Source organism: Bacillus rossius (assembly GCF_032445375.1).
Source record: "Bacillus rossius redtenbacheri isolate Brsri chromosome 9 unlocalized genomic scaffold, Brsri_v3 Brsri_v3_scf9_2, whole genome shotgun sequence".
Taxonomy (NCBI): domain Eukaryota; kingdom Metazoa; phylum Arthropoda; class Insecta; order Phasmatodea; family Bacillidae; genus Bacillus; species Bacillus rossius.
The window spans coordinates 2,322,548-2,348,869 of NW_026962013.1; the positions used below are offsets into that span (position 1 = coordinate 2,322,548).

The following is a 26,322-nucleotide window of genomic DNA, read 5'->3' on the forward strand; positions in this document are numbered from 1 at the left end:
TTTATATTTTAAAATGGTAATTTATTTTTTGCATTCTTTTAAAGAAATACAGATAATTTTTTTTTTCTTTTTAGTTTTGAAAAGTAATCTTCACATTTGCAGATACTGGCACCTTGAAAACTGTTTTGACAAAATAAGTGAGTGGTCTGAATGAACGGAAAGGCACAGACAGGGTGCAATGGCGAGACAAACTGCCACTCATTAACTACACAGGCTACAGTAATTAGGTAATCCCAGCAGGGAGAATGGTATTCTGTGGTAATGCAATCAAGTTTATAGTCCAATATTACACACTAGAACGTCGAGGCTGTAGGTTCTAAAAGCAGCAATTGGCTTTCGGCTGCCACTAACTTAGACAATTCGAGGAATAATTTCTGTTTGGTTATTATTCCTATTTAACATTTACCGTACAAAGCTGAAAAGTATGACCATTAAAGGTTTGAATACACAAAGCCAACTGCTGGAAATGCTTGTTTGACATGGTCTCGTCACAGCGTGACATAACATCTCTCTCTCTACCCACATTATTCCAGATAGCTTATAAACACACTCATTTGCAACATATTATTTACACAACAATAATCCACATGTTAAAACCATGACAAAGAAACACACAATTTTTTTTGCACTGCTGACTTTTCTCTAAAAAATAAAGAACACAGCACGCAGCAAACAAAATCTACAGCACAATTAAAAAACACAATGAAGCTGTTTTCTGTACAACTTGCACAATACCACAAAAAACTATGACTACAAGGCAGTCACATTATAAAAGGATCTTAAGCTGAACAAAATATTACAAAAAAATAATGTTTCGTTAAAAAAATACACAAATGAAGTAGTATAGTTTAGGTGCAAAATTTCAGGAACTTTATTGATGCCTACAGAGATGGTAAAGACATGTTTTCTGAATAGAAAATATTACAATTTGTAGAAACGGGCAAACTTGTTTACAGAAATATGCCAGATGTGTGTTTAAGGAATAGCTGACTGGCTGTTTGCAATCTGTAGACACCAATCACGAAGCTCCAATAGGAACATTACTTCTGGCAACACCATTACACACACAGATGTGACTTATTATGTTGCCTTGCGACACAGAAGTGTCTGCTATTTACACGAACAAGTGAATGTCAAATTGCAGATAGTGTTGGAACACAGAATAATTCAAGGAAATCATTAATCAATACAACTTATTCACATCCCATCGAAAGCATGCTGCATTTTTTTCATTTAATAGATTTGTAGTCCCAAGTATTGCCACTACAATGGTAACATACACCTACAACATGTAAAATACTGCAGCAAAAAATAAAAAATAAAAAAAATTGGCTCACCAATCATGATTTCCAAGGTTTTACTCTACAAAAATGTTTTCATTTGGCAAAACTCCAAAAGTACAATTACCATATTTCTATACTTTTTACCACTTTTTTTTAACTGTATCAACTGCTTGTGTAATTCAATAGAAATGATCAAATGATCAAAAGTGCTAATATTTACTTCCATGCAAAATCTTACCACAATCTTTCACCTGTTGCAGACAACTAGAAGCAAAAAACTCCTGCATTATTGCTAACTTTTTAATCTCTAATCCACTACTAATCACAAAAACCTGTTCATACAAAAATTTGCCTTTCCACTTACGACTATTTAATTAGTTTGATGTTCCCTACAAATTTTTTTTTCTGTTTGAATGGTCACACAGTTTTGAATCAAGAACCCTTAAATTATTTTATTTACAGTCAAAATGTTATAAAAATCTCTTGTATCAAGATCAAAAACTTTGTTTAAATTTTACACAGATTCTATTTTCATTTAAATAGTTTAGCTAAAAGATCTGTAAAATAATATTAAAAACTCCACTTTTATACAGTTTTATGACAAAACCAACATACCTCATAATTTTTTATGCACTGAATACAGTTTTTGAAATTCTTAAGATATTACAAAACTAGACTCAACTACAAATGTCTCGACACTACTCTAGATCTAACAGTGCCAAAAAAAAATTTCTAACTATTCTGTAAGTAGTTGCTTGTAAGAAAACTGTAGCTCTAACTACAAATATCATTCTTCAAAACGAAGGCTCGAGAAAACACAGCTAGAGAAACATTCCATAACATTCTAACTACAAAAGTTTCAAATCTGTGTACAGTTTAAACAATTTCATCAAAGAATTGATTAACAGATCAGTCCAAAAGACAGGTACATACATTGTTTCATTCCGAGGACTATATAACCGCAAAGTGGCCACTCATTCCATGTGATGAAAAATCCTTTTCTCAACCACTACCACTGAGATCAAAATAGATAGCTAATTTGTACTCTAGACAAACAATGGGGGAGATAATAATAATTATAATAATAACTTATAAAACAAAAAAGCAGCATGAAAGCAAACCAAGGCTAATATTTACAACGGAAGCCGTGTGCAACGGATGCCGGCGACCATGCCTCTTAAGTATTACATCACTACGTGCGTAAGATTCTGGTAGGTCTCTCTCCAGCCACGAGACACACCCACCCATCTAGAAACATACACGAACACCGATCTTGTCCTCGCGCCCAATCGCAACCGCTCTCTAAGTCTACAGGGACAACGGGCTGGCTTCTGTGAACTCGGGCCGGGGGGGGCCAACGTCGGGCCAACGTCAGACCAACGCAGTCTGCTCGCAAGCTGCGACACACAGAGAAAAATATTTTCTTTTTTTTGAAACACGATCACACCAGCGGCGGGAAGCAAACAACACAACCACACGACCGCTGCCACTCTAGCCCTGGGCAGAGCCAGCGGAGAGAGATGTCGCTGGCACGCGGGGGTGGCAGAGATCTCCACCGGCCCCGCTCGACACTCGCCCACGTACAAGCACTCTGGAGGGGAACGTGATGTACGAAGAAAAAAACCCTTCTGACCCTGGCTACCTACAACCCCGGCAGTTGAAAACTCAAACCCACCTTCTACTACGCGAGCATCATAAAAATAAAAAAAAACACTTAAGAGGAACTTTTTTTTTCACTTTGTACAAAAACCTCGAAAATGTGCCGACATACAAAAAAATTACAAGAGTTAAAAATTATGTGGTAAATATAAATCTGATCTCCTAAACGTACTAAATACTACTTATGCATCTATCGAGTAAAATGACAAAAAAAAACATGTCTGTAGCAATCACACATGGAACTATTTGGCTAATTGAAAGTTAGATGTGCATTCAGCACATGTTGGCAAGCTAACTTGAAGCTATGATATATAATGATTCAAGTTATATATACATATATAGCTACAGGTGAATACAGCTAGAAACCTGAAAATGAAACATAAAATTCAAGCAGTTAAAAAAAGTATGTAAATCATTGCTAACTATTAAAACAGGCAAATATTGCAGTCTGAAAATAAATATATTTCTTGTAACCCCAACACAATAAAATGAAATGCAAATATAGTATGAAAAAAAATGTATTTTTTTAGTTACTGAAAAAATTTCAATATTTCCAACTATAGTATTATGTGACGTTACATTAAACATTAATTTCATACAGAAAATGTAAATTTAAAAACACGTAATTCATAACCAAGGTAAAACACTTAACACAGATGGACAACAGGAAACTCTCAGAAACACAGTAAGTCAATCACTTGGGTTTCTGTAACACAAATCCATCATTATACCATTTGAAAAATTACTCCTCCAGCGCACAAAAATAATAGCATCAAAGTTGCGATGTTGACAAAAACAGATAAGTTTCAATGCTACAATGGTCCTCAATTCACTGTGTAAAATACTGTCCACGACGTTCACAAAACTAGCTCCAGAAAATAAAACTGTATGTACAAATATGCCTGTCCTACACGACGAGTTACCCTAGGTACACGTATTTACACGCCCCGCGCACTTCCGGGCACAGCAAAGTGAGATTTCTCGGGATCCATGCAACGTCCGCGCACTGTCCCCTTAAATCGCGAGCGAACATGCCGCTAGCACAACACACACCAATCACCGTCCGGCATGCTTCGGTTAGTGGAAGCAAGCGCGCGGTTTGGCCGAGAAGCGATAGGTCACAGGTAGGTCGACTCGCCTGCAAGACAAATAGGACGGCCAGCATCAGTACAGGAGTACACCCCCCCCCCCCCCCAAACCACCACACAACCACACCCCCCGTCTCTCGATACAGGATGTCCGTAGGCAAGCCTTCTTGGATCCACGACAGACATGCAGGAAGAGGTACGTACAAGTCCTACAGTTTCCACATGCAGATATACATATAAATTTCAATAACAGAAAAGAAATACACAAACACACACACAGGAAAATAAATTTTTTTAATTGTCTCTAAACGTCTAAACACATTGCTGGTTGCATCAGCGAACAATAAGTTGGTGGCTTACAGGTTGTGACTGGTGGACTTACAGCAGATACAAAATCCAGCATGGCGATACGAAACGTGTAAGCCGAGATGTTTGAATTGGTCGAGCGAAATAGGTAAGGTTGACTTAACGGAAACATTTGAGAGAAGTTCTTGGCATGTTGAGGAGCGTAAACTGTCCAGATACAGCTGTGAGTGATGGGCTAGTTCCCCCGAATCCAGCATTTATAGCTGAGTGCAAACTAAAACGGATGATACAACTGTTAATTGACAATGAATTAACTGTCAATGAATGCTAATCAAAATCATATCAACTGGTAATTCATTTCACAATTAGTTAAAAGAATCACGCTGTTTGGATTGATAATCTTAAAAGTAAGAAAATGCAGCCAGATACACTCTAAATGTTACTGCACAACACAGAGAGGCAGTGGTGGAAATCCTTGTTTACCAGAATTTAAGAGCTGTAAAACAGGGGAGGCCAACCTTTAATAATGACCGCAAATAACAAATTAAAAATGTGACACTGGACACTGCCAATGAAAAGTGCATCCACTTGCATTTATGACACACTTGCCAATCACATGCAAACTGCAGTAGCTTTTCATTCGAAATTAATGCACTTCACACCCCATTTTCATTGGTCTTTATCGCTCAGCTGGACACCCCGTGTAGACACGCACCACGCAAGTAACGATACTAAAACTAGAACATGGCAACCTACATATTGAAATTTAAGGACCGACTCAATAAGTAAGAAGTCCAAGTCTGTGTTTCAACCCGGCAATGACTGTCACACTCCTACCGTAGCTCACGGACATCCTGTATTACGGTCAACACTTACACACACAGCACAAGTGGGTGGAAAAACAAACACTTACTGAACGGACATCCGACAACATCCTAGTACACTTGGACACGAGTGAAACACAAGACCACTTCTCTTCAGAAACATTAAAACAATCCATCTTGAATCTACTATGTACTTTGAAATCACACAGAATGCTGAATGCTTAATGCTTAATGCTTCAAGTTTAATACCAAATAAACATAAATTAGCAATATAATTTTTGTAAAAGATTTACTATCAGGCCACACAAAAGTCTGACACACACTGTCTGCAGCCACGGTCTGTTGTCAAACTACCAGTGGTCCCGACAACCTCGCTACTGCGCTACTGGCTAGTCGACAGTGGGCGGTACCAGCGTGAACAAACCACCAGTGCATACAGCTCGTGCTGATTTCTAAAGTTATGACATGTTCCCTCATGAATCACTTCAATAGACAAAAGCAGAAGATTAAACTTTGAGGGCCCCGCCTACCCGGGCACACACAAACGGTGTGCAGAGCTTCAGGAAAAACCAAAACTACTCAAGATATCCGAAAAGCATCTGTTTACGAAAGGCATTTAACAATTCTCTCAGGGCCATTAAGTAGTTTTGTTTCCGAACTAAGCATTTTTACAAAAGTCATATTTAGGCATAAAACGACTGGTACAGATTCTTAAAAGCACTTAAGGGACTTTTATTACACCTTGATCTTCGTTTCTCTGCCATATGTTACTTTCACTGCTAAAATTTCAGTTTCTCTAAGCACAAAGACAAGACTACACGCCAGTCCACAGCCATGTGCATAGAGGCGATACCGTGCTAGAAGCATCACGGAGTGTCGCACTTTATCACCCCGCCTTACTCACACACATACACCCCTGGCTTGGTGGCCCTCTTAAGCATTTTTTTTTTACAAATGTTCACTGCTGATAGAACTCGCCCGTACAAACTCCTTGCAGGTAATAGAGCCCTCAAGCAAAGCTGCAAGTGTACCCATGCAAGTGAAGACGCAAAATGAAAAGCCACAAACCAAAATGCAGGCTGAACGGCACAGAGACAATGGCGGTGGCTAGCATCAACTAAAAGTTCTCTATACTGATCACTACGGCCGAATACGTCGATAGGAAACACACGAAAAACTTTGCCAAAGTCAGCAACCTACGACTGGATGATACCAATCTGACCACATAGAGCTCACATACGTCACTGAAAGAGGTTTGCCGCATCCGACTGCTAAACCAACAAGGATTTCACAAGGCAAGACTTGTTGAATACTTAGATTGTAAATATTTGTTCTGTTGATTTGCAAAATATTCTCTTTACGACAATTACGTCGATCGAAATTCTTGTGATCTTCGACCACAATACCGATGGTCGCCCGGACCCACGTGCCAAGACTCCGCCCAAGAGTAAGCTGAAAAGCAGCACGCACGCAAACTTTATTCCAAAGACAGCTTTGTGACACACCTTCCGCCAAAGAACCAACACAAGTCATGCAAGAGCAAACTGTCGCGAACCAAACAGACATAACAGTATCGATCGCAGAGAAGCACATTCTGCAGGTCAGCATGCAACAGTGTTGGGTTCATACAAGAGACAACATACAAAATACCCAACAAGACAATAACCAGTCTTCCAATAACTTGAGTTCCTTCTCAAGTGCATTTCTTACGAAGTCATCAAGTCTCAACTACTAGTAAAGTGATTTAGATGTTGTTAGGCTGTAAACCGTACTCCTTACTATCTAGTGCTGAAATGGAATAAAATTCAATTTTAACATTATTCAAACGATAAATCTTTATTTAAATACCCAACCACATTTAATAATTAATTTCTTCACACTACTACAATTCTTAACTGTTATCTGCAATGATAGGACGTTATTTTAACTGAATCAACTCAACCGTAGTTTTATTGCTAAAGCCTCATTTTCTTGTTAAAAGTAACAACTACATATGTTTTATTTTGGTGCCAGATGCTTTATTCGTACTATTTTTTATTTGCTCAAATGGTCGTATCAGTGAAGTAGGTTCTTATTTGACTCTGGACATGTCAACCCAACAATTTAATCATAAAAATGTCTAATTTTTTTTGCACAGGACTTTTAAACATGACTTTAGCACAAGCCAAACATTAAATGAGTAATCTGCTTTTAATTACAGGTGTTTCTAGCAATGTAGATAACTCAGATACTCATGAAATTATTTTCTTCACTTAATTTCAATCACACATTTTCAAAAAAAAAAAAAAAAAAAAAAACTTACAAAATAAAAAGGATAAAAATGTGATTCTTTCGTAAATATGTAGATGTCATACTGTATTGGTACGGGAACTCACACAACCGCTATGAAAAATGTAACATCAGTAAAAACTTATTAAAAAAGTGTTCTACGCACTTCATACCCACTCATGCCACAAAATTTGAATTACGTAAGTATGGCACTGTGTTTAAAAACTTGTAACATTAAATTCAAAGTTTACAAACAGTGGGAAAGTTATGTACACCAAGTTTACCGGATCAGTTTTAGTTACCAACTAACATTAGTGCTAGTCACAGTGTTTTAACAGCTTCTGATGTATTCATTCACCTAGCTAGCTTTGTCCAGACCTTCGTACTGTCTTACAGCTTCCCTGTTTGCTTAATTTAATACTTCATTATATTATTAAACTCTTTTTGACGTGAAAATGTCTTATAAATCGATGAACGCCGTCTGCACGCACGAAAAATTGTCACATTCCGCCTGAGCCGAGCGTGCAAGAACCGGCCAACCACCATGCAAGAAAATCTTCGATAATATCAAACATGTTAAGGCGGGCTTTTTAAATAATTGTTAATGATTATATTTAAACAAATTATTTAAATTAAATTTGCAAAAACTGTAAATAATATTTGAAATTAAAAAGTATGCAATTTTTCATCATTGTTTTCTCATGACTTTATCACTTAAAATTATCGCCCGTAAACCGACTTTACAGACAACCCATTTTTTTTGTATCTTTTGGTATATTCACTGTACAGTAGAATCCCGCTGATGCGACCCCTCACAGTTTCCAAAAAAACAGATTTATAAACGGAATGGTCGCAATAGAGAATTCGGGGTGTCACCGCATCGTCGGATACATACACGTGAATGCCGCTCGGGCGGTGTCTAGCCGAGCTCGGCGCGTCCACTATCGCACGAAAAGCCGTCTCAGCTGTCATGTTATCTTACCCGCCCGCACGAATGGCCGCTGTGGTAGCTTCTGCAAGAGCGTAAGAAACTCTTCCGGCCAGGTTGGCGGTAGCGGCGGCTTAACGTCATACGTGACGTGATGCGACGCTTACCTCTCCCATCCCCTGCTAATTCTTCAAGGCTCATCCCTTCCAGAGCCACAAACCATGTAAAAACACCCCCCCCCCCCCCGACCCCTTTTCCAACTAACATTTCAACACATTCCCTCCCTTATTTCAACCTTCTGCGTGAGAAACTGTCAGCATCCTCCTCCCCTCCCACACAGCATGCGCCAAAAGCCAGGTTGTATAGTCCATTCTCGGTAAAACAAATATTTTTATGGGCTTATACGACTGTCCTTCGCCGTTAATAAATACTTTATAAGTTATTATGATACAATTTGTTTATTACCTAGTCACACACCAGTTTCTGCTGAAAAATCACTAATACCTCAAATTTTATTGAAAAGAAAAATTTAGCAGGGCCGTAAATATGTTTATTTTACTGCATAGTTACTTTTCCATCTGCATTCCAACGTGTTTTTATCATTTTTTTTACGCTGTGAAGGGACATGGACAAGATAATTGCTTGAGCTGTCAAAATAAACATCGCTGTTGGCAAGGGCGGCCGCGCATCCTGTCGGTCTGTCGCTGTGATTATCTACTCCAAAAACCTGTCACAGCATTTCAGGATAGCATTGATCTTATATCTTTTGTTTATAACCGAATGTTTTCTACCTGATCCACACAAGTTCCTTCGCCACGTTTTGAACGAAAATAACCAACACCGGGACGGCAATATACGCGCGCGTAGATGCTATCAGGTGGTGCGCGCAGTTTACCGGTATTGGCTAGCTTGGACAGTCTAGAGGGGTGGTATCTATTTTTAGCCGTCTTTTGTATGCCTGCCTGCTTGCAGTACAGTGCTCGCCAAGATAAACGTGACCACATAGCGCCCAACAAAGTGTAACAGACTTGTTTTTCAGCCGATTTAACTCAAATTTTTGACAAACTTTTCACGGTTTCTCAAAAAACGGTCGTATAAACGGAATGGACGCATCAGAGGGGGGTCGCATCGGCGGGATTCTACTGTATTGTTTTGCCTTCCTGATGGAAATACACCCAATAATGGAACATGCAAACCATCGATCTGAGAAAACTTTAAATCCTTCACATGAGGAAGAAACACGAGTCTTAACAGAGAATGAAGCATTGTCTAAGAAACAACTCAAGGGCTTTAATGCCATGTCAGCACTGTTACAACCGAGCGACCAATCACGCCAAAAACATTTCTGCTCAGTTTCCAAGTGCGCACTTCGGAAACCACCGTAAAAGTTTCAGACACAAACTACAAAATAGAGCTAACACCACAAACAAAAAAAGTTTCCATGCAAGGACACGTGCACAGACAAAACACTAACAAGCCACTTCAGAGGGAAACAACAAGCATGAAAGCCAGACTGCAAAACAAACAAAAAAAAGACCTCAAAGTCTGTACCATGAAGTCAAGACTTTTGCAAGCTCAAAAAAATGACTGGTCCCAAATATTACATGCAGAAAAGTAAATGCCTTGCATACTCTCCATATGGCAATACACAACCCAACTGATCCAAAGAACAGAAGTTTCGAATACCTCAATTGTGGTAATAATATCACACAAAAACTCAAATTTACGTATTTTTAGCTCTGCCCACTGGAATCAGTCACTCCAATGAAATGGATAATGGACTGCTATGTCCTAAAATAAATGACATGATGATTATTAAAACTCGGCTGAATATAAATACTATAAAAACTCACTGGCTTCAGTATTCTGTACATAATAAAGGAGATAGCAATTTAATTTGTCTACATAAATTACAGTAATGATACTTAGTCAATTGACTTTAAAAAAAAAATTAAACTTATAGACTGCAATACATAACTAATTTAAACCCTTGTCAAGATACTGTACGTACTTGAATCAGATTTATGTGACTTGCGAGATATAGGAGCACAACATGCGTGGGGCGGCAAGAGGCACATCTGTTACAAGTTAGCAAGACTACAAACAGTAAAAAAGAGAGTATTTTCATAATCACGCAAACAAAATAATGAATAGCGACTAACATAAAGAAAAGAAGGGAAAAAAAGTTCTGCCACAGCTGTCCCTCACGTCAGAACAATCGTTCAAATCAACTGTTCACTTGACACCGGTGTCTCCGGGCCGATGCCGAGCGAGAAATGTTTGCCGCCCGACTTTGTGCCAATCTTCTGCAAAACGCTCGAACGTAGAGACACTACATTTGAAACAAAAAAAATTAAATAAAAGGGTGAAGTAAAAACAAAAGAGAGGAAAAAAAAAACAGTAAAAAACTCACAAAAGGAAACACATAAAAGCGAAATAAAACAGAGAAAGTTCCTGCGAATTCGGATGTGGTGCGATGCAGAGGTTTTAAACACTAACTAGCGTGTCCCCAGGTGACCTGCGGACAGAAACGCTAACCGAGAGCCGGTGCGCATCACGAGGGGAGCGCCTCGCGGCAGTCCGGGGCCTCCGACAGCAGGCGGTACCGGCCCACCCGGCACTCCGAGTCTCCTGGCGAGAGCAGCATGCGAGGAGAGACAACATGTCACACTTCGCCACCGCCTTCACCCCTCGTGCACACGCCACAACTTGCACAGTATCCTCAGTCCACAACGGCTTACTTTTCAAATAAAACACTGAACTACCTAATACAAGTGCCCGCTCAAAAGCAGAAATTAAAAAATACAGACTTTTCCACGTGTTTCCATAAATCACCAAGATAAATTACATGTATCAAACATCTGCCACTGTCTTCATACTTACCTGTTGGCTATGCAGTAAAAACTGCTTTCTTACAACATCAAAGAGAGCAATGTGAATCTTAAAGGTGATCAAGACATATCAATACCTAAGTGACTAAAAAAAAAAAAATTTGTTTACAGAACTCCAATTATTCACTCTGTTACTAACCAAATTCAATATTCACATTGGAGGATAGTTTGGTATTTGCATTAAAATTCAATTGAAACTAAACAACTGATATTTGCAAGGGCCTGAATATGCATTTTTGATTGCCTCTGATATGTATAGGGACAGCTTATTCAAGATATCCCAGCCTGTTTGGCTGGCCAAACTTTTTATCAGTCAAATGAATGAATAAATTAATAAAGTGAACAAATAAATAAATGAACAGTGAATGAATAAATGAATAAATGAAATTTTAAAACTGCTAAATAGGCTAATAAAATAATTTTTCACAATCAGGCCTCGTGCGAAATTTCAGCCGGGCACTTCTCAACAGAAGAAGCTGTGAGCGAGCTCGACGGCACACGGGGCACACTCACCTGACTCCCAGCCGCACTCGTCGTCCATGGTGTCCGACTCGCTGGACTCTGCCTCAGACGACTCGCTGGGGGTGGTGTGGACGGGGGCGGAGGGGGCGGAGCGCCGGTCACCGCCGGCCGACTGCATCAGCAGGATCACCTGCAGGCCGGGCACGCACTGAGACCACGGCTCTGTCGCGCGTTGCAGCCGTGCCACTGCCCGTTGTTCCCGCCGGTACCGTGTACCACCGACAGGTCCAAAGTTCCCACAGTTTTGAAAGTTCTACAGTTCTACGAGTTCGCAGAGTCTAGAAATGACAGTATGAAAGCCTTTGAAGCCGATAAGAATTTAAGCGACTTAAAAAAAAAAAGTACTGACTACGGCCAAACTTTTCTGAGAGTATTCAATAAAGAACTTTGTGTCTTAGAAGTATCAAACCGTTTGCAAGCACTTAGTGCACTGGGGGAACAGGTAATTAATAAGAAGACACCCGGAAATTTCTTGAGCAGCGAGTCAAGACCTATTACAACATGGTGAATTTCTGTGCATCCACGATTAGTAGAGACAAGATTTGATGGTTAATTTATAAGTTCAATTATTTTAAAACAGTAGATCTCGGTGTTATTGTTTTCATTTTTATAAAAGCTGATTTGTAATACTTATTCTAAATGCCGTAGTTCTACAATAAGCTTCATTTGTAACATAATGGTCTAAAACAGATACATTATGAATGATATAAAATAAATTAGCCAGGATTTGTGGTTTAAAAGTGATTCAATAAGAGATGCACAGTAATAAAAAATGAATTAATTTTTTTCATACATGAACTTTAGTACAAAAAATTTGTTCGGTAATGACATTCCTTGATTTTCTAACATTAAAAGATAACTTTTATTACGATCTGAATAAATTCTTGGTTAAATGCTACAGTAAAACCTTTTTGTTGCGACCCCATTTATTGCGACCACCTCTCTATTACAACCCGATTTCGAGGAACCGTGAAAAAATTGCCGAAAATCCGAAGAAAATCGGACAGAAAATAAGTATCTTGTGGTGAGTAGCGTGTTACTGCGTTTCTCTTGTCGAGTGCTGTACTGCCGTAGGCAGCGCATATCTAAAAATAGATACCACTTTCTGTCGACCGCTGTCAGCGCTTGACAACCCCCATTCCACGTCCCTTTGCCAGCAGGGTGCAGATAAAGGTTTTTGTGGCAACATGTTTACGTTTAGCTTTTTGTGAGTACCTGCTGGATTTATCTTGATTTTGATTACGATCGGTTGACAATACACAGCGACCGACTGGATGCACGCCCACCTCGACTTGTTTTAACTGCCGCAGCGATGTTTATTTTGACAGCTCAAGCAATTATCTTTTCCCGTGGGTTGATAGAAAAAGGTCGCGTCACCCAGCATAAAAAAAAAGCTGCGTCACTTATTCCCCACGCAAGAAACACACTGGCTGCCGTCTGTCTCACCCGCATTTATCTTTCTTCTAACATTCCACGTGATCTTTCATTTTGTATTTTTTTTTCTTTTCTGATTTTCACATTTTGGTCAAAATTTCCAATTTTTTGACGGTTCCCGAGAATGTATTCGTAAAATCACTGCTTCGTTAAATCCGGGGTTCGTGACATCGGGGTTGTAATGTATGTATTTAACTACGGAAAGCAGAAAACGTACATGTAAACTAACCTGTAAAAATAAACTGTCTTTTGACATATTTTCTTTAGAGGTGGCCTGTAGGGCGATGGACTTGTCATGAAGGTTGAAGTGGGTTTAAAGCAAAGCCGTCTAGCACTGTGAGTGACAGCATCCTGCCATTGTACGGCTGGTTTCTTAGCGAGTAGCGGTTTGGGAAGGGGGGGTTGAAATGAACTTAAAATTTCAGAAAACATCTATTACGACCCCCCCTCTATTACGACCCTATTCCTAGGAACCGTGAGGGGTTGTTTCAGAGAGGTTTGACTGTACTTAATTCCATGGCACTTCTGTGCTATATAGTGAATTAACTAGGATTTTGGAGCTGTGCCGCGTTTTTACCTGCTTCCCGGTGTTAATTCGGTTTCATCGCAATTCGCCACATGATGCTTTAAACTTCATTCCTACAGCTGAACATACTCTAAATATTTTTTTTTGCTAAACAACTGATATTTGCACAAGCCTGAATATGCATTTTGATTGCCTTTGATATGTATAGTGACAGCTTATTAAAGATATCTCAGCCTGTATGGCTGGCCAAATTTTTTTCTCAGTCAAATTAATTAATTAATAAATTAAGTGAACAAATAAATAAATGAACAGTGAACAAATGAATGAATGAATAATGAATAAATAAATGAATGAATCAATAAATTTATAAAAAATTTTAACTCAAGAGAAAAAAAAGCAGGCAAGGCACAGAGTCAAGCTGGTTGCTCGGCGGGAGGACAGTTAAAGCCGCACCTTGAAGTTGGGGGGGTAGAGCTTGTTCTGCTTGTCCTTGTGGGCGTCGTCCAGCCCCCACTTGTCTATCCTCAGCACCAGCATCTTCCGCTCCGGCTGCTGCAGCGAGATCAACGAGCTGGTCCTGCCGCACAGCATCCCACCACCACGTCTTACATTTCAAAACACTCGCTCTCTTTTATAGCATAATCGTCGCACCTATATTTTAGGCCGTCAAAATTGGGATAAAAAAAAACTTCACCTGTAAACGTTGCATGTTGTGTTTGGTCCCGCTATTAGATGCCGAGCGCTTTGTGTAGATATCTTTTCCGTATAGAAGATGGATTTTAAAGTAGAAATCTAATATTTATTCGGACATTACCACTTACATATTTAATTTACAGAAATACGAAGTTGTCCGACGTGTAAATTTTCTTTTAAAGACATTTTCAAAAGTTATTAACTTTATCTGTTCGTTTGAGTCGTCGCGATGTACCATTTACAATAATGTAGAAAGCGCTAGTTGGTATCATTCGTGTTTGGTTATGTTGCTTCCCGTATAGAGCGCGCACACGTAGTCGAATATCGATATCTTGCCGATTCATGGAACGCGCGCTCTCTGTCAAGTGCCGAGTTAACTACATTTGATGGCCCGCACTCTTTCGCGGCAAGCAAGTGTGTACTACGACAATTGTTACACGTTAGTTCTCGTCACAGATTCAAGAGGCTTGCGTTCGCGTCACAGTTTTGGTTTTTCTATTTAAAGTCAAAGAAAGGATTTTCTTGCACAACTTATTAATTTAAAATGTTTGGCCTGCTCTTTTAAACTTCACTTTTTAAATAAATGTACTTTCCACGCATGGGTTTTGTATTCATAAATAACTTTATCTAACAAATCTTTTTTTTTCTCGCATAATCGTCGCACCCCTACTTTTCAAACTTGATTTTAGGATAAAATGTGCGACGATCATGCGAGAAAACACGGTACACATCCATTTCCAAGTACGAACAAGTGACATACAGGTTCACACCCGGGGCAGGGTCTGCATGGATGGGACGGGGCTGAACACTCACAGGAGCCGGCTGCCCCGCCCGAGGAACAGACCTGTCGTTCCGGCCGGCCCGGGGAATGCACGAGGTGGGATGAGATGTGGGTGTGAAGCAGCAGAGGAGTGAACTAGTGAAGGAAACGGGGGAGCCCCGAGAAAACCAGCCAGGCCATTGCAACTTCCACCACACCCCTCTCCAAAAGTTTTCGTTACAAATGGCCAGGAGGCTACGTATAAGGAAGATTAAACGAACATACAAAAAAAAAGTGAGGAAATAAATGTATTAATCTGACGAGTCGGCAAGCTTTGCCAGGCGGCTACGTATAAGGAAGATTAAACGAACATACAAAAAAAAAATAGTGAAGAAATAAATGTATTAATCTGACGAGTCGGCAAGCTTTGCCAGGCGGCTACGTATAAGGAAGATTAAACGAACATACAAAAAAAAATAGTGAAGAAATAAATGTATTAATCTGACGAGTCGGCAAGCTTTGCCAGGCGGCTACGTATAAGGAAGATTAAACGAACATACAAAAAAAAAATAGCGAAGAAATAACTGTATTAATCCGGCGAGTCGGCAAGACCCACCTCGGGTGGTTGAAGTTGACGGCCGGCAGGAGGGACTGCTCGTCGTAGCTGTTGGCACGGGCCGCTCGCTCCAGCCGCGTGATTGGCCCGCCGTCCTCGTTGCCGTTCGTCGCGACTTCGGGCGACGGCACCTCTTCCCGCACGAAAAACGTGTTGAACCAGAAGTGAAACAGCTTCTCCTGAGGAACGAATGAACAACCCTATTTCTGGAAACCACGAGGGGTCGTAACAACGGGGTTTTACTGTTGATGATCATGAATTGGACATAGTTATGCAAAAAGGAACTAACCCGCATGAAACCTATACTGAGTATTTTGAAGTTAAAGTTAGTTATAAATTGTAATTCTCGTATTGATAACATAATGTGGGTATAATTTTGATGGTCTAGTATAAATACTGATATAATAATAGCAACGATGGTACTATCAACCTTGTACTATTTTAATTTATTTTCAAATAAAATATAACAAAACTGAGGGTTGGTTCCTTTTTGCATAACTACGTCCAATTAGGATGTATTCCATTTCTTCCAACTGTCTACATATATGAAAAATTTGAAGTGCGCGTTTACCTTATTTGGTACCCAATACGTACTTATTTCTTAGACTGGTATTCCTGTTTATGCTTTAAACTATCAACCCTCCTGAAGTAAACCAAAATTGTACAGCAATACATGTGCTAATTGGAACAACACACTGCAGTTTGCAGAAGCATTACAATTACCTACGTATTATGTGTGATCTCACCTAGAAATATAAAGTGAGCAAATATTTCAGTACTCCGCAGTGACGCGTTAACATCTAACCTCGGCAATGAGCACTTCAAGGCTTGTAACTCGTGACAAGAGCAACGTAAAAGAGATTGTGTATGTAAGTTGTAGTGTAAGCCCCTGTGAATGTTTCAATGATACACTGGTGATTTGATGCTAAACATAAAAAAAAAATGCTTTAAATGTAACGCCGCTTCTCGCACATTTCCGTTCTATACACGAAAATACTCCCACCAAATCTGGATACCGAGAGCTAAGATTTTACACATCTAAAAGGTGGCACATCTGCATCTCAGGTTCCAAAACAAGAATTAAACTCTTTCGACAGTAACTACAAGCTCAAAGTTGTACACTGAGCCAAACAGACGACAACCGCGCAGTAGCGTGCCAATGGAGGTCCCGTGAGAGAATGACGCGGGGAAGATCGATGTTCGGTTGGGCTCAGGGATGCCAACTTGGGGGTTTTCCCCCTAAATTGAAAAGGAACCAAAAAAAAGTTATCAGCAAAAATATACGAAATGTTGGGAGACCGATTCAGAACTTCAAGGTTAGTAAACATGTATTCTTTAAACTGAAATTAAACTCGTACATATATAAAATTGTAGATACTAAACGTTATTTTTCAAAATTATTATGACCTGTTTCTGCAGAAAAATAAGGAAATGTAAGGTTCAAGAAGATATTTTTTTTTTTTAAGCTCTCAAACAGGATGTACAATGAAAACTTTGGGGGTTTTTTAAATCGAAATCTAGGGGGATTTGAAGTTGTTCCTAGGGAGAACACTCTGCGGGAGTTGGCATCACCGGTCGGGCGCTTGCCTTGCGCATCATCTTGGGCCTGTTGAAGAACTCGACCTTGACGTCGCCCGTGACCTCGGGCAGGCTGCGCAGGCAGATGTGGCAGTGCGGCGCGCCCTTCTTCAGCTCGTGCACCACGGAGACCACCTTGCGGCTGGCCACCGACACCACCAGCTGGAGGCCTGCGCACGCACGGCACCCCACCGTCACGCTCGCCCGGCTCGCCCCCCCCCCCCCCCCCCCACCAACCCCGCGACCCCAGGGGCGAGATCGTGCGGCGGATTACCGAACTGCAATAACGCTGGATGTAGCACTGCCGTACAACACACACACGGAAGATAACAAAACCAAACATGCACCTGAAATAATTACATTTATCAGAATTCTTAACGAAAATTGACTCAAATCAAAAAAAATTATTATTTTTTTTTAATGTTGGTATCAAATGGGTGAAATAAAATTAATCAGATCAAGTGAGATGAATATTAATTTAGAACGAAGTTTGTAAATATGTGTATCGTAAACAGATTGAAAAAAAAAAAAAACATTAATGTTACTTATTTTGAGCTTGCATTTCATTTTTTACTGCCTGTTTTTAACTTGTTTGGTTGTAAATTTACGTTTGTATGCGATTTCACATAATTTTTAAGGATTTTTTTTTTGCTTTGTTCATAAATGAGAATATTAATGTGTTGTTCTTTAGTACTCGGTTTTTTGCTATGATTCTTTGTCTGAAATCTGATGCAATAGTTTGACCCGTTGCGTAAAAAGGAAATGAGGGAGAGAGAGACAACTGTGGGGAAAGCGTTGGAAGGCGTCGGGCAGCTGTTGCTGTGTGTCAGTATTGGCCGATTGGTTTAAAAGTGAGGTCACCTGACCACGTCAGTTTTTTTTAGTGTAATCTTTGTCAAAAAAAGCCTCACTACGAGGGGTCAGAAATTGTATCCTGCTATGGTTTTACGAGTGCTCTGCTGTGATTGGCTGAGGGGCAGTGCAACTCCTCTGTCGGGTGAATTACTGAACGTCACTACAGTTTTAATGGGGGTACCAAAGAAAAATTAACACATACACACAAGAGATCTCTGATGTCACGTGGAATACAGTAGAATCCCGCTAATCCGAACTAATTGGGATCGAACCCTGTTCGGATTAGCGAAAATTCGGATTAGGCGGAATTTTGTCATATAATGCCATATATTGTGTTTTTGAGGCGTATTTAGTATCTGATATATCAAATATGTAAGGAAGGACAGACGAAAAATACACCTTTATTATTTAGCCTACATATTTAGTGTCACATAATATTTTTAATTAATCACATAGATATATAGATAAATTATAAGTTTCTTATGTACATATTAATATACGTACAAAATTACTTGAAAAAACTTGTATTTATTTACTTTTCTTAATTTTTAAATGATATAAATTTTTTTTTTTATCCTAGCCCTGTTCGGATTAGGCGGATTTTCGGATTAGCAGGGTTCGGATTAGCGGGACTCTACTGTATTACAGCAAATAAACAATGAATCCACTTGGAAAAAATCAGAACGCAGGCTGCGTGATCAGCGCTGGGTTAGAGAAGAATCCCGAAACGGGGAGCAGGACGAACGGAACTGTTAAGACGTCGAAGAGCTCTCGCCGGGCGGAGGGGACACTCACTGCCCTGGCTGCCGTTGAGTATCGGCAAGGGGTCCAGCTGTATCTCGTTGATGACGAGCGTGACGGGCCTGTACTTCCACTGCTCCTGCACCAGGCTGGCGTAGTACTCGACGTAGCGGCGCTGGCTGGGGATCGTCACGCCCTGGAACCACGCACAGCCTCCGTGCCAACTGCAATACTACCGCTACACCGGTCACAACTGAGACGATTCAGCAAAACTATAAATCATCTCTTGAAATTAAAAAAAAAATCTGTAACACTTAAACCTGAATACATGAACCAGGGAAACCAATCTCGAATATAAAGTGACTTATAATGCAAAACATGTGAACTTTGAACAAAAATAATAATTTAATTTTTGGCAGTAATGAATATATTTTCCCAGGTACCTAACTGTGTTTTCAGTCGCATAAAGCATGTATTATTTTTGAAGTTTTGGTTCAGCTTAAATGAATAAACAAACAGCTGATAAGTACATTTGCAGAAGCTCAATTAAAAAAAAAAACTGTAATGAACCAACAACCAGAAAAACTTTTTTAAATTAATGACCTACTTTCAGTAAAACAAGAGGAACATTCGAGGTAGTGATAAACCTTAGGTGTAATACTGTACTTTCTTTTCCACTGCAGTATTAAGCACAGAAAGGCTTGTTCCAAGTAAGGTTGACACAGAATGTGAGGTTATAGTTTCCCTTGCTTTTCCAAGTTTTCCCAACTTAAAATTAAAAATTATCCGTCACTTTTGGAGTTTAAATGGTTGCTATGTAAACAAAAATTCCTGCCAGGGAAGACTGTCTAGGTACATTTGACACCAGCTGATTTATACTAGTTCTCCTTGTGTTTATGAATTCATCTCTGCTGTCTATTCTTGAGGTTTTTACCATACGAGCTACAGTGTAAAGCAGCAATGGTGTGTCCACGATACTGTTATGAAACTGTACCTTATGTAGCGATGAGATAACTAAGCTGCAAGATTAGTACCTAACAAGTGACTCGCAATTCAAACTTTTTTTTTGTCTTCCAAATAAACTGTTTTAGCGTAGATTGGACCCAGACCCAACTGACACGACTTAACGGGGTTCCAATGTATTTACACTCAAATAGCAAGACTGAAGTGATTTATTTATTACAGTTGTGACATGCACACCAACACCTCATAAAGAGGGTACTAGGGTGTGCACGGGGATATAAAAAAGAAATGAAAGCAATGAAAAAAAACCACATCACAATAAAAGATACAAACAAAAACAAAATGCAAAGGACAAAATAAACAACAGACACAGACACAATAAACAATATGATAAACTTTATGATTGTTTCATTAATCAATTAGTGATTAATGAAACAATCATTCTCTACAGGAAGAGATGAAATAAACAAATTTAGTCAAGTCAAAATCATAAAGTTATATTCTCCGGATGTGAATGAAAAATAAATTATCTTTATTAATACATAATTTTTATTTATAGTTAATTATTTATTTATTTAACACTTGAGAATCTAGGGATGAGCAGAAGAAAAAACTTTATTTAAATGAATATTCTATTATTTGTTGTCTTTAGGAATTCCCTGTTATTTATTGTGATTGGTAATTAATCTGTAAATTGTATCATGAGTCTTATACAAGGTACATAAAAAATGGCGGTTTGCGACTGTTGAAAGAAGGAATTTTCATCCCAGCAGTTTCAAAAATGTGGGGAGAAAAAAACAGTTTATAGTTATTAACAGTTATGAACAAACATCGCATCTAGAATATTTCTCCTATCAGAAAGGGAACCTAATGAATCCAGCCCAGGGGCGTAGCCAGGGGGGAGGGGGGTTAGGGGGTCAACCCCCCCCCCTCCCCTTAGCACCAAATCATTAATTAATTTCTTATTAATCACTCAAACAAAATTTCATATTAAAAATTAATAAAAAATTTTACCATTACAATATTTAAAATTTAAGTACCGAAAACTGCTAAAATAGCACTATTTTACACCTTTAAAATCCAAATTTTTCCCGGGGCAGGACCCCTGCCCTCCCCCCACTTTAATACAGGGGGGGGGGGGGGAGGCATGCTTGTTAACCACCCCCCATACACAAATCCTGGCTACGCCACTGATCCAGCCCTGCAACCGACACGACTCAGCGGGGTTCCCAATGTATCCAACGCTCGAACCTTCCGGTCGTGGGTGCGCTTGTGCCCATAGTAGGAGAGGGCGTCGGCGGCGGCGGCGAACTGCCGGCTGTGCAGCATGTAGCAGCAGATCATGACGCCCGTGCGCCCCTTGCCCGCCTTGCAGTGCACGGCCGCCACGTTGCGCGGGTCGCGCGCCAGCCAGCCCTGCACGTCCTCGCAGAAGGGCGCGATAAGCTCCATGCTGGGCGGGTTGTGGTCGTCGAAGCGGTACTCCGCCACGCGCTGCTGGAACTTGGACGTGTCGTAGGACCGCTCTGAGCACCTGCAAACACACACTCTACTGTCGTCCTGCACGTTTGCTCACGAGACACACACTATTTCGCTAAAAATACTCAAAGTAAAGCAATTTAATATCAATTTAATACATATGAAATATAAATTAACGTTGCATACATGACGCTAAAACTCTGTCACCAGTCTGACCGATCACCATTTAAATTTGCCGTCGCTGTGTTGTCCGTAACGCCTGTTTAGGTTCCTCGTCGGGTTTAACTGTTTGACATCATTTGATTTAGGGCTTGTTTTCTGTGGGTTTACATTTTCAATTCGCGGGTGCGCGGGAAAAAGGGGATATGACAAAATGTCATTGTAAATTACTTATGTATCCCCTTTTTCACACACGAAAACTGTCAGTTTGTGATGTTAACTCCAAAAGTTCAGTGTCACAGTATAACACACAAGAGTGCTAGACTTAACCCATTTGGACCATTTTGTAGAGCTTGTTGTCCTTTATTCCATACCATAAATAAACTTTTTTGCCAACATTTGACTTATCCCCTTATTCCTGCGCACCCGAGAATTTTTATTTCTATTTTGCAATATTGAATTTTTTCCCATATAAAAAATAGTTCAAATCTGCAATGGCATATATCCAAGAAATTGTATTAAATTGAAATTCCCCTATTGCATGGATCATTTTATTTTATCGATTTTAATTTTACATTCTAGTTTTAACTGTAAAGACATTCTATAACCTGGCAAAGCCTGGATCTGAACGTGCAACATTTAAAGAGCTTTTACTGCGATCAGCAAAGGAATAGTTCTTTGACATAAAATACGTCTGAAGAGAGTGTCAGACTGCACCTAATTTGCTATGTAAATGTTTCGCCGCCCCCACTAACACACACACATCACAGTGTATACGGCCGACTGCGGCGGTCCACTCACAGGTTGTAGATCTTGTAGTGGCCGGGGTGCTTCGACTCCAGGAACTTGACGACGTCGTCGATGTGGTTCCGGTACACCCCCTCCAGCTTCTCCGCCGGGAAGCCCATGGCTATCAGGTTCTCCTGGATGTCTGGTGCCCGCGTTAGGGAAACACACTGTTCAGCATCCCACAAACGCCCAAGGCCTCACAAAACCACCCAACGTCCAACCTACAGGGTTTTAATACACCGTATTGAACGCCATTCCGCACACTACTCAACAACTTGATCTATTTTACTAACATATCAACACTAATTTTTTTTTGTAAAGAGTCCTTTTCAATTTTTTTTTATTTCACCCTATAAAGTCATATTTCTTTTCTGTTTTACACTCTGTATACAATTCAGTAATTAATTTAATTTAATACGTGTATATAGCTGGGTATAATTTACAACTTATTCAGATAATTTTAATATAATTTTTTGTTTCTGTAGATCACAAGACACATTAATGAGCTAACTTTTGTTGCTATTAGAGTGGAATCAGACATTACAATTAAAAAAAATTAAGATATTAAATTTAAAAATAAATTATTTAATATACATTTGGTTTTTTTATAAAAACCACTTGATTTAAACCATTGTAGTTTAAACCATATACACATACATACATACACACACACACACACATACACACATATAAGTGTGGGAATGGGCATTTGGATTGGGAAGATTCAAATGCTTGTTTTGCAAAAGATATTGTTGATAAGAAAAGTAAATTAGCGTACAGCTTATATTTTCGGTAATGTTTTCTATAATTGAATTATAAAATGTGGTATAGCCAAATATAATAAACCAGGATTATTGTATACATTACGACACCGTAGGAAATGTGTAATGAATTGGTAGGACTCAAGTATAGAACACGATACTGCGGGAAATATTAATTTGGTATTGTGTCCTATACTAGAATAGGTAGGGCTGTAGTATAGAATACGATATCCGAAAGTTAGTTTGATAGAGAAACGTGGTTTTTGCAAAACAAGCATGTTTCCTGTCCAAAACCCCCCTATTCCTGCCCTTGTCCCGTAATAATGCAGGGGTGGAAATGACATCAGCACCGCCATGTTGGGGACGGCTCAATATTATGGTATTGGGATCTAGACTACTCCCAGAATAAGTGCTATAACCTAACCTTCAATAAAATGGCAGTGAACCTGATATTCGTTTACGTCAACAAACATCACGTAGAAAAATACAATAGGTGCAAATGTTTAACTGTGAATTTAAAAAAAAAAAAATGCATGACCCCCCCCCCCCCTCCCCCAACCCTAGTTTATATAACAAATTAAATAGGTTTGGAAAAATCAATGCTGAGCACAAAATTGGGCCAATACATTTCTCACAATTATTTACTTGGTTTTGGCCATGCTACAGTCTACAAACAAATACAAATAAATTACAACCAAAAACTATGTTTTAAAATGGTTTTTGTCCATATAGCTAGTACCTAAGTAGGCATCGTCTCTAGTTTCTTTGATATCAGGGCCAGTAAATCAATTTTTTAAATTATTAAATAATTGATAACAAAAAAATTTACTAACAGAACTCATGACAATAAAACAAAAAAAAACTGTAACTAAAGCTGTTGTATTGAAATCAATCTGATGATCCAAATCAACATTAAAATCAATATGAAGTTGAACATATCAGGGATAGAAAACTATGAAGAACAACATATATGAGCAAAAAGAATAAAATAAATCATGACCTGGTATTTTTAGGGGCTACAAATTCTGTTGTATTCCCGAAACAAGGTTTAACATTGCACAGAGGATCAAAGCGAAGGGACCAAAATTAAAAAGTACAGACTCAATGCTCATAAAATTGTAAAAGTATGTGTTGGAATCAGGAATTCTTTAACTTTCAAGTTAGCTAGAACATAAAAAAAAATAATGTAGTTAACATTATCTAACCAACTGTTCATGCGATTTTACATAATTTTTATTACAACTTATTCTTACAATTTTAAAGTTTTTAAAGTACGGTACCTAACACAATCCCATCTATCAATTGATCTATCACAACGGCCTCTTAGAGAATTATTCAAAAACACATCAGAACAAAAAAAAATTGCCATTTATTCACATAGGTACGGGCTAAGTTAGTATTTTTTTTTCCAGACAAATGTGGGGATCTACAGAAGGATTTAGAAAGATAGGGGTGGTTTGAAATAATAAGGATAAATATGAGCAAGATAAGGATAATAAGGTTCATGAAGGAAGAAAAACTGCCGTGAATAAGAGGGTCCACCGCTTACATGGATGAGAAATAGGGCAAACCAACAGCTACAACACTACAAGGAAAACTAGAGTTGGATCAGAGGAGGTTGCGCAGAAGGGAAAGCAGGCTTTGGTTCTACTGGGCAAGGTACGAAGGGGAAGAAGTGTCCTAGGAGAAGCCTACACCACAATGGTGCACCCCATAAGTGTAGGATCCGCACCAGCAGTGGCCGAGAGGGAACTAGAGGGAGTGCGGAGGAGAGTAGCCACGCGAATGAAGAAGTGAAGAATATAAAATAGTGATAAGGAAGAGCATACAACTAGCCCGTCAGAGCTCATAAAGGAAATGGGGACAGGAGAATCTAAAATACAGAAGGCAGACACAGTGGTTAGTTGAGATGTAAGTCCCTAACGGATAATGAGTGGGGTAAGAGGGTGGAAACACAGGTTAGAGAGAATGGCTAGAAGCAGGAGAAAGAACTCAAATGTCAGTATATTACAGTCGGGGTCAAGTCTGTTTTCTAATTAGGCTGAAACTAATCATCTCCGTCTTTAATTTTAGAAACTGTCTTGGCTATGCTACAGTCCTAAGAATCTCTGGAAAAACACAAGAACTAGTTGTAGCTTGTTTTAAGTCAACAGAAGGGCAGCGACAACAATCAGGCCAATCTCTTGTGGAAAACGGTCACGGCTATGCTAAGTACAATGGCTGTAATTTTTAACAAACAAGTAGGAATTTTAAACCAAATTTTTTCAAGGAAATTAGAGCAAAATCTGTAGTGTTAAAAAACACATTTGAAATTGTATAATTTATTTTAAAGAAACGCAGCAAACCTTACCTTGATGAGGAGGCTGTGTTAATGAGGAGTGTGTTAGCAAGGAATATTGTAGAGTTCAGAAAGAGGATGAGAGGAAATAAGGATAAGCTGTATGCCACCTATCTAGTGTCCAACACAAGCAGATTAAAAAACAAAAATTAAGATTATTGACTTAAAACTTAAAAGTAAAACTATTTGTAATTGTAAAGGATACAAGTGAGGTCGAGATTGAACCCATCTTGCGTATATCGTTTTCTTCTTTTGCTTACAAGCCCTTTTATTGGGTTTGTCATTTTCATGTTCGATATTGTGTTGGCCATTCTTGAGTAGTCAGTACAATCACAAATTTCTTGAGATGATAAGCCCAATTCTGGTTTTCTTTGTACCTCCACAAAAACATGGAGTGGGTTGACAGAATTATTACGGGAATTTTCGGATATCAAGCTATCTGGTCTCGATTTCCTGCACAAGCATAGCCCCATAAAACGTCAAAACACTGGCGCGCAGGATACTTCACTTGTGCTGGGACTGTCGAGGCTAGCCAGCAAATACGGCAGCATTTTGACACTCGCGCACCGTGGGCCCAATCACAAAATACGAGGAGCCCCCAAAAAAGCGCCCTACAACCAATCTGTCATGCCCGCCACCACCAATTCAAGTGACAAGACACAAAGTGATGAACTCAAAAATAACTGTCCTGGCCATCGTTGTCCTAATCGAGTAAACTATACGAGTTATTAACCACACGATTCACAGATGCTAAAAACTACAAAAAGTAAATAACATTACATTATGTTATTGGAAATGGCGTCTTGTTCCGATGCGAACCATTTCAAAGATATTGAACGTCGAAGAGCATGCACTAATCCA

The 26,322-nt window shown here is 39.3% G+C and overlaps 1 protein-coding gene across 4 annotated transcripts; it reads right to left on the reverse strand.

Annotated features, from left to right (window-relative positions):
- On the reverse strand, positions 1 to 26,322 carry LOC134543340 (phosphatidylinositol 3,4,5-trisphosphate 3-phosphatase and dual-specificity protein phosphatase PTEN). Of its 4 annotated transcripts, XR_010076920.1 has the most exons (10): positions 25,667 to 26,284; positions 22,375 to 22,504; positions 21,187 to 21,469; positions 19,027 to 19,168; positions 17,386 to 17,546; positions 15,799 to 15,977; positions 14,183 to 14,306; positions 11,761 to 11,899; positions 10,519 to 10,688; positions 1 to 4,080 (listed from the first exon to the last, which is right to left on the reverse strand). XR_010076920.1 is itself a non-coding variant. In XM_063388301.1 (9 exons), exons 1-9 carry the CDS (start codon positions 25,932 to 25,934, stop codon positions 4,061 to 4,063), a joined length of 1,446 nt encoding a protein of 481 aa, XP_063244371.1. In that variant the 5' UTR covers positions 25,935 to 26,322; the 3' UTR covers positions 1 to 4,060. The 4 variants fall into 4 exon arrangements, 3 of the variants coding, with proteins under 3 accessions (XP_063244371.1, XP_063244369.1, XP_063244370.1); XM_063388301.1 differs by lacking the exon at positions 10,519 to 10,688 and having other exon boundaries at positions 25,667 to 26,322; XM_063388299.1 differs by having other exon boundaries at positions 1 to 10,688; positions 25,667 to 26,307.

Bases quoted from the DNA above. Each gene is read 5' to 3' on its own strand.
- LOC134543340 (XM_063388299.1), bottom strand. From the start codon at position 25,934: ATGGGGCTATGCTTGTGCAGGAAATCGAGACCAGATAGCTTGATATCC. The intron at 22,505-25,666 runs GTATCCTTTACA...CGCGGGCACCAG, and splicing joins GTTCAATCTCGACCTCACTT to ACATCCAGGAGAACCTGATA. The intron at 11,900-14,182 runs GTGCGGCTTTAA...CCCGGCCTGCAG, and splicing joins TCTACCCCCCCAACTTCAAG to GTGATCCTGCTGATGCAGTC.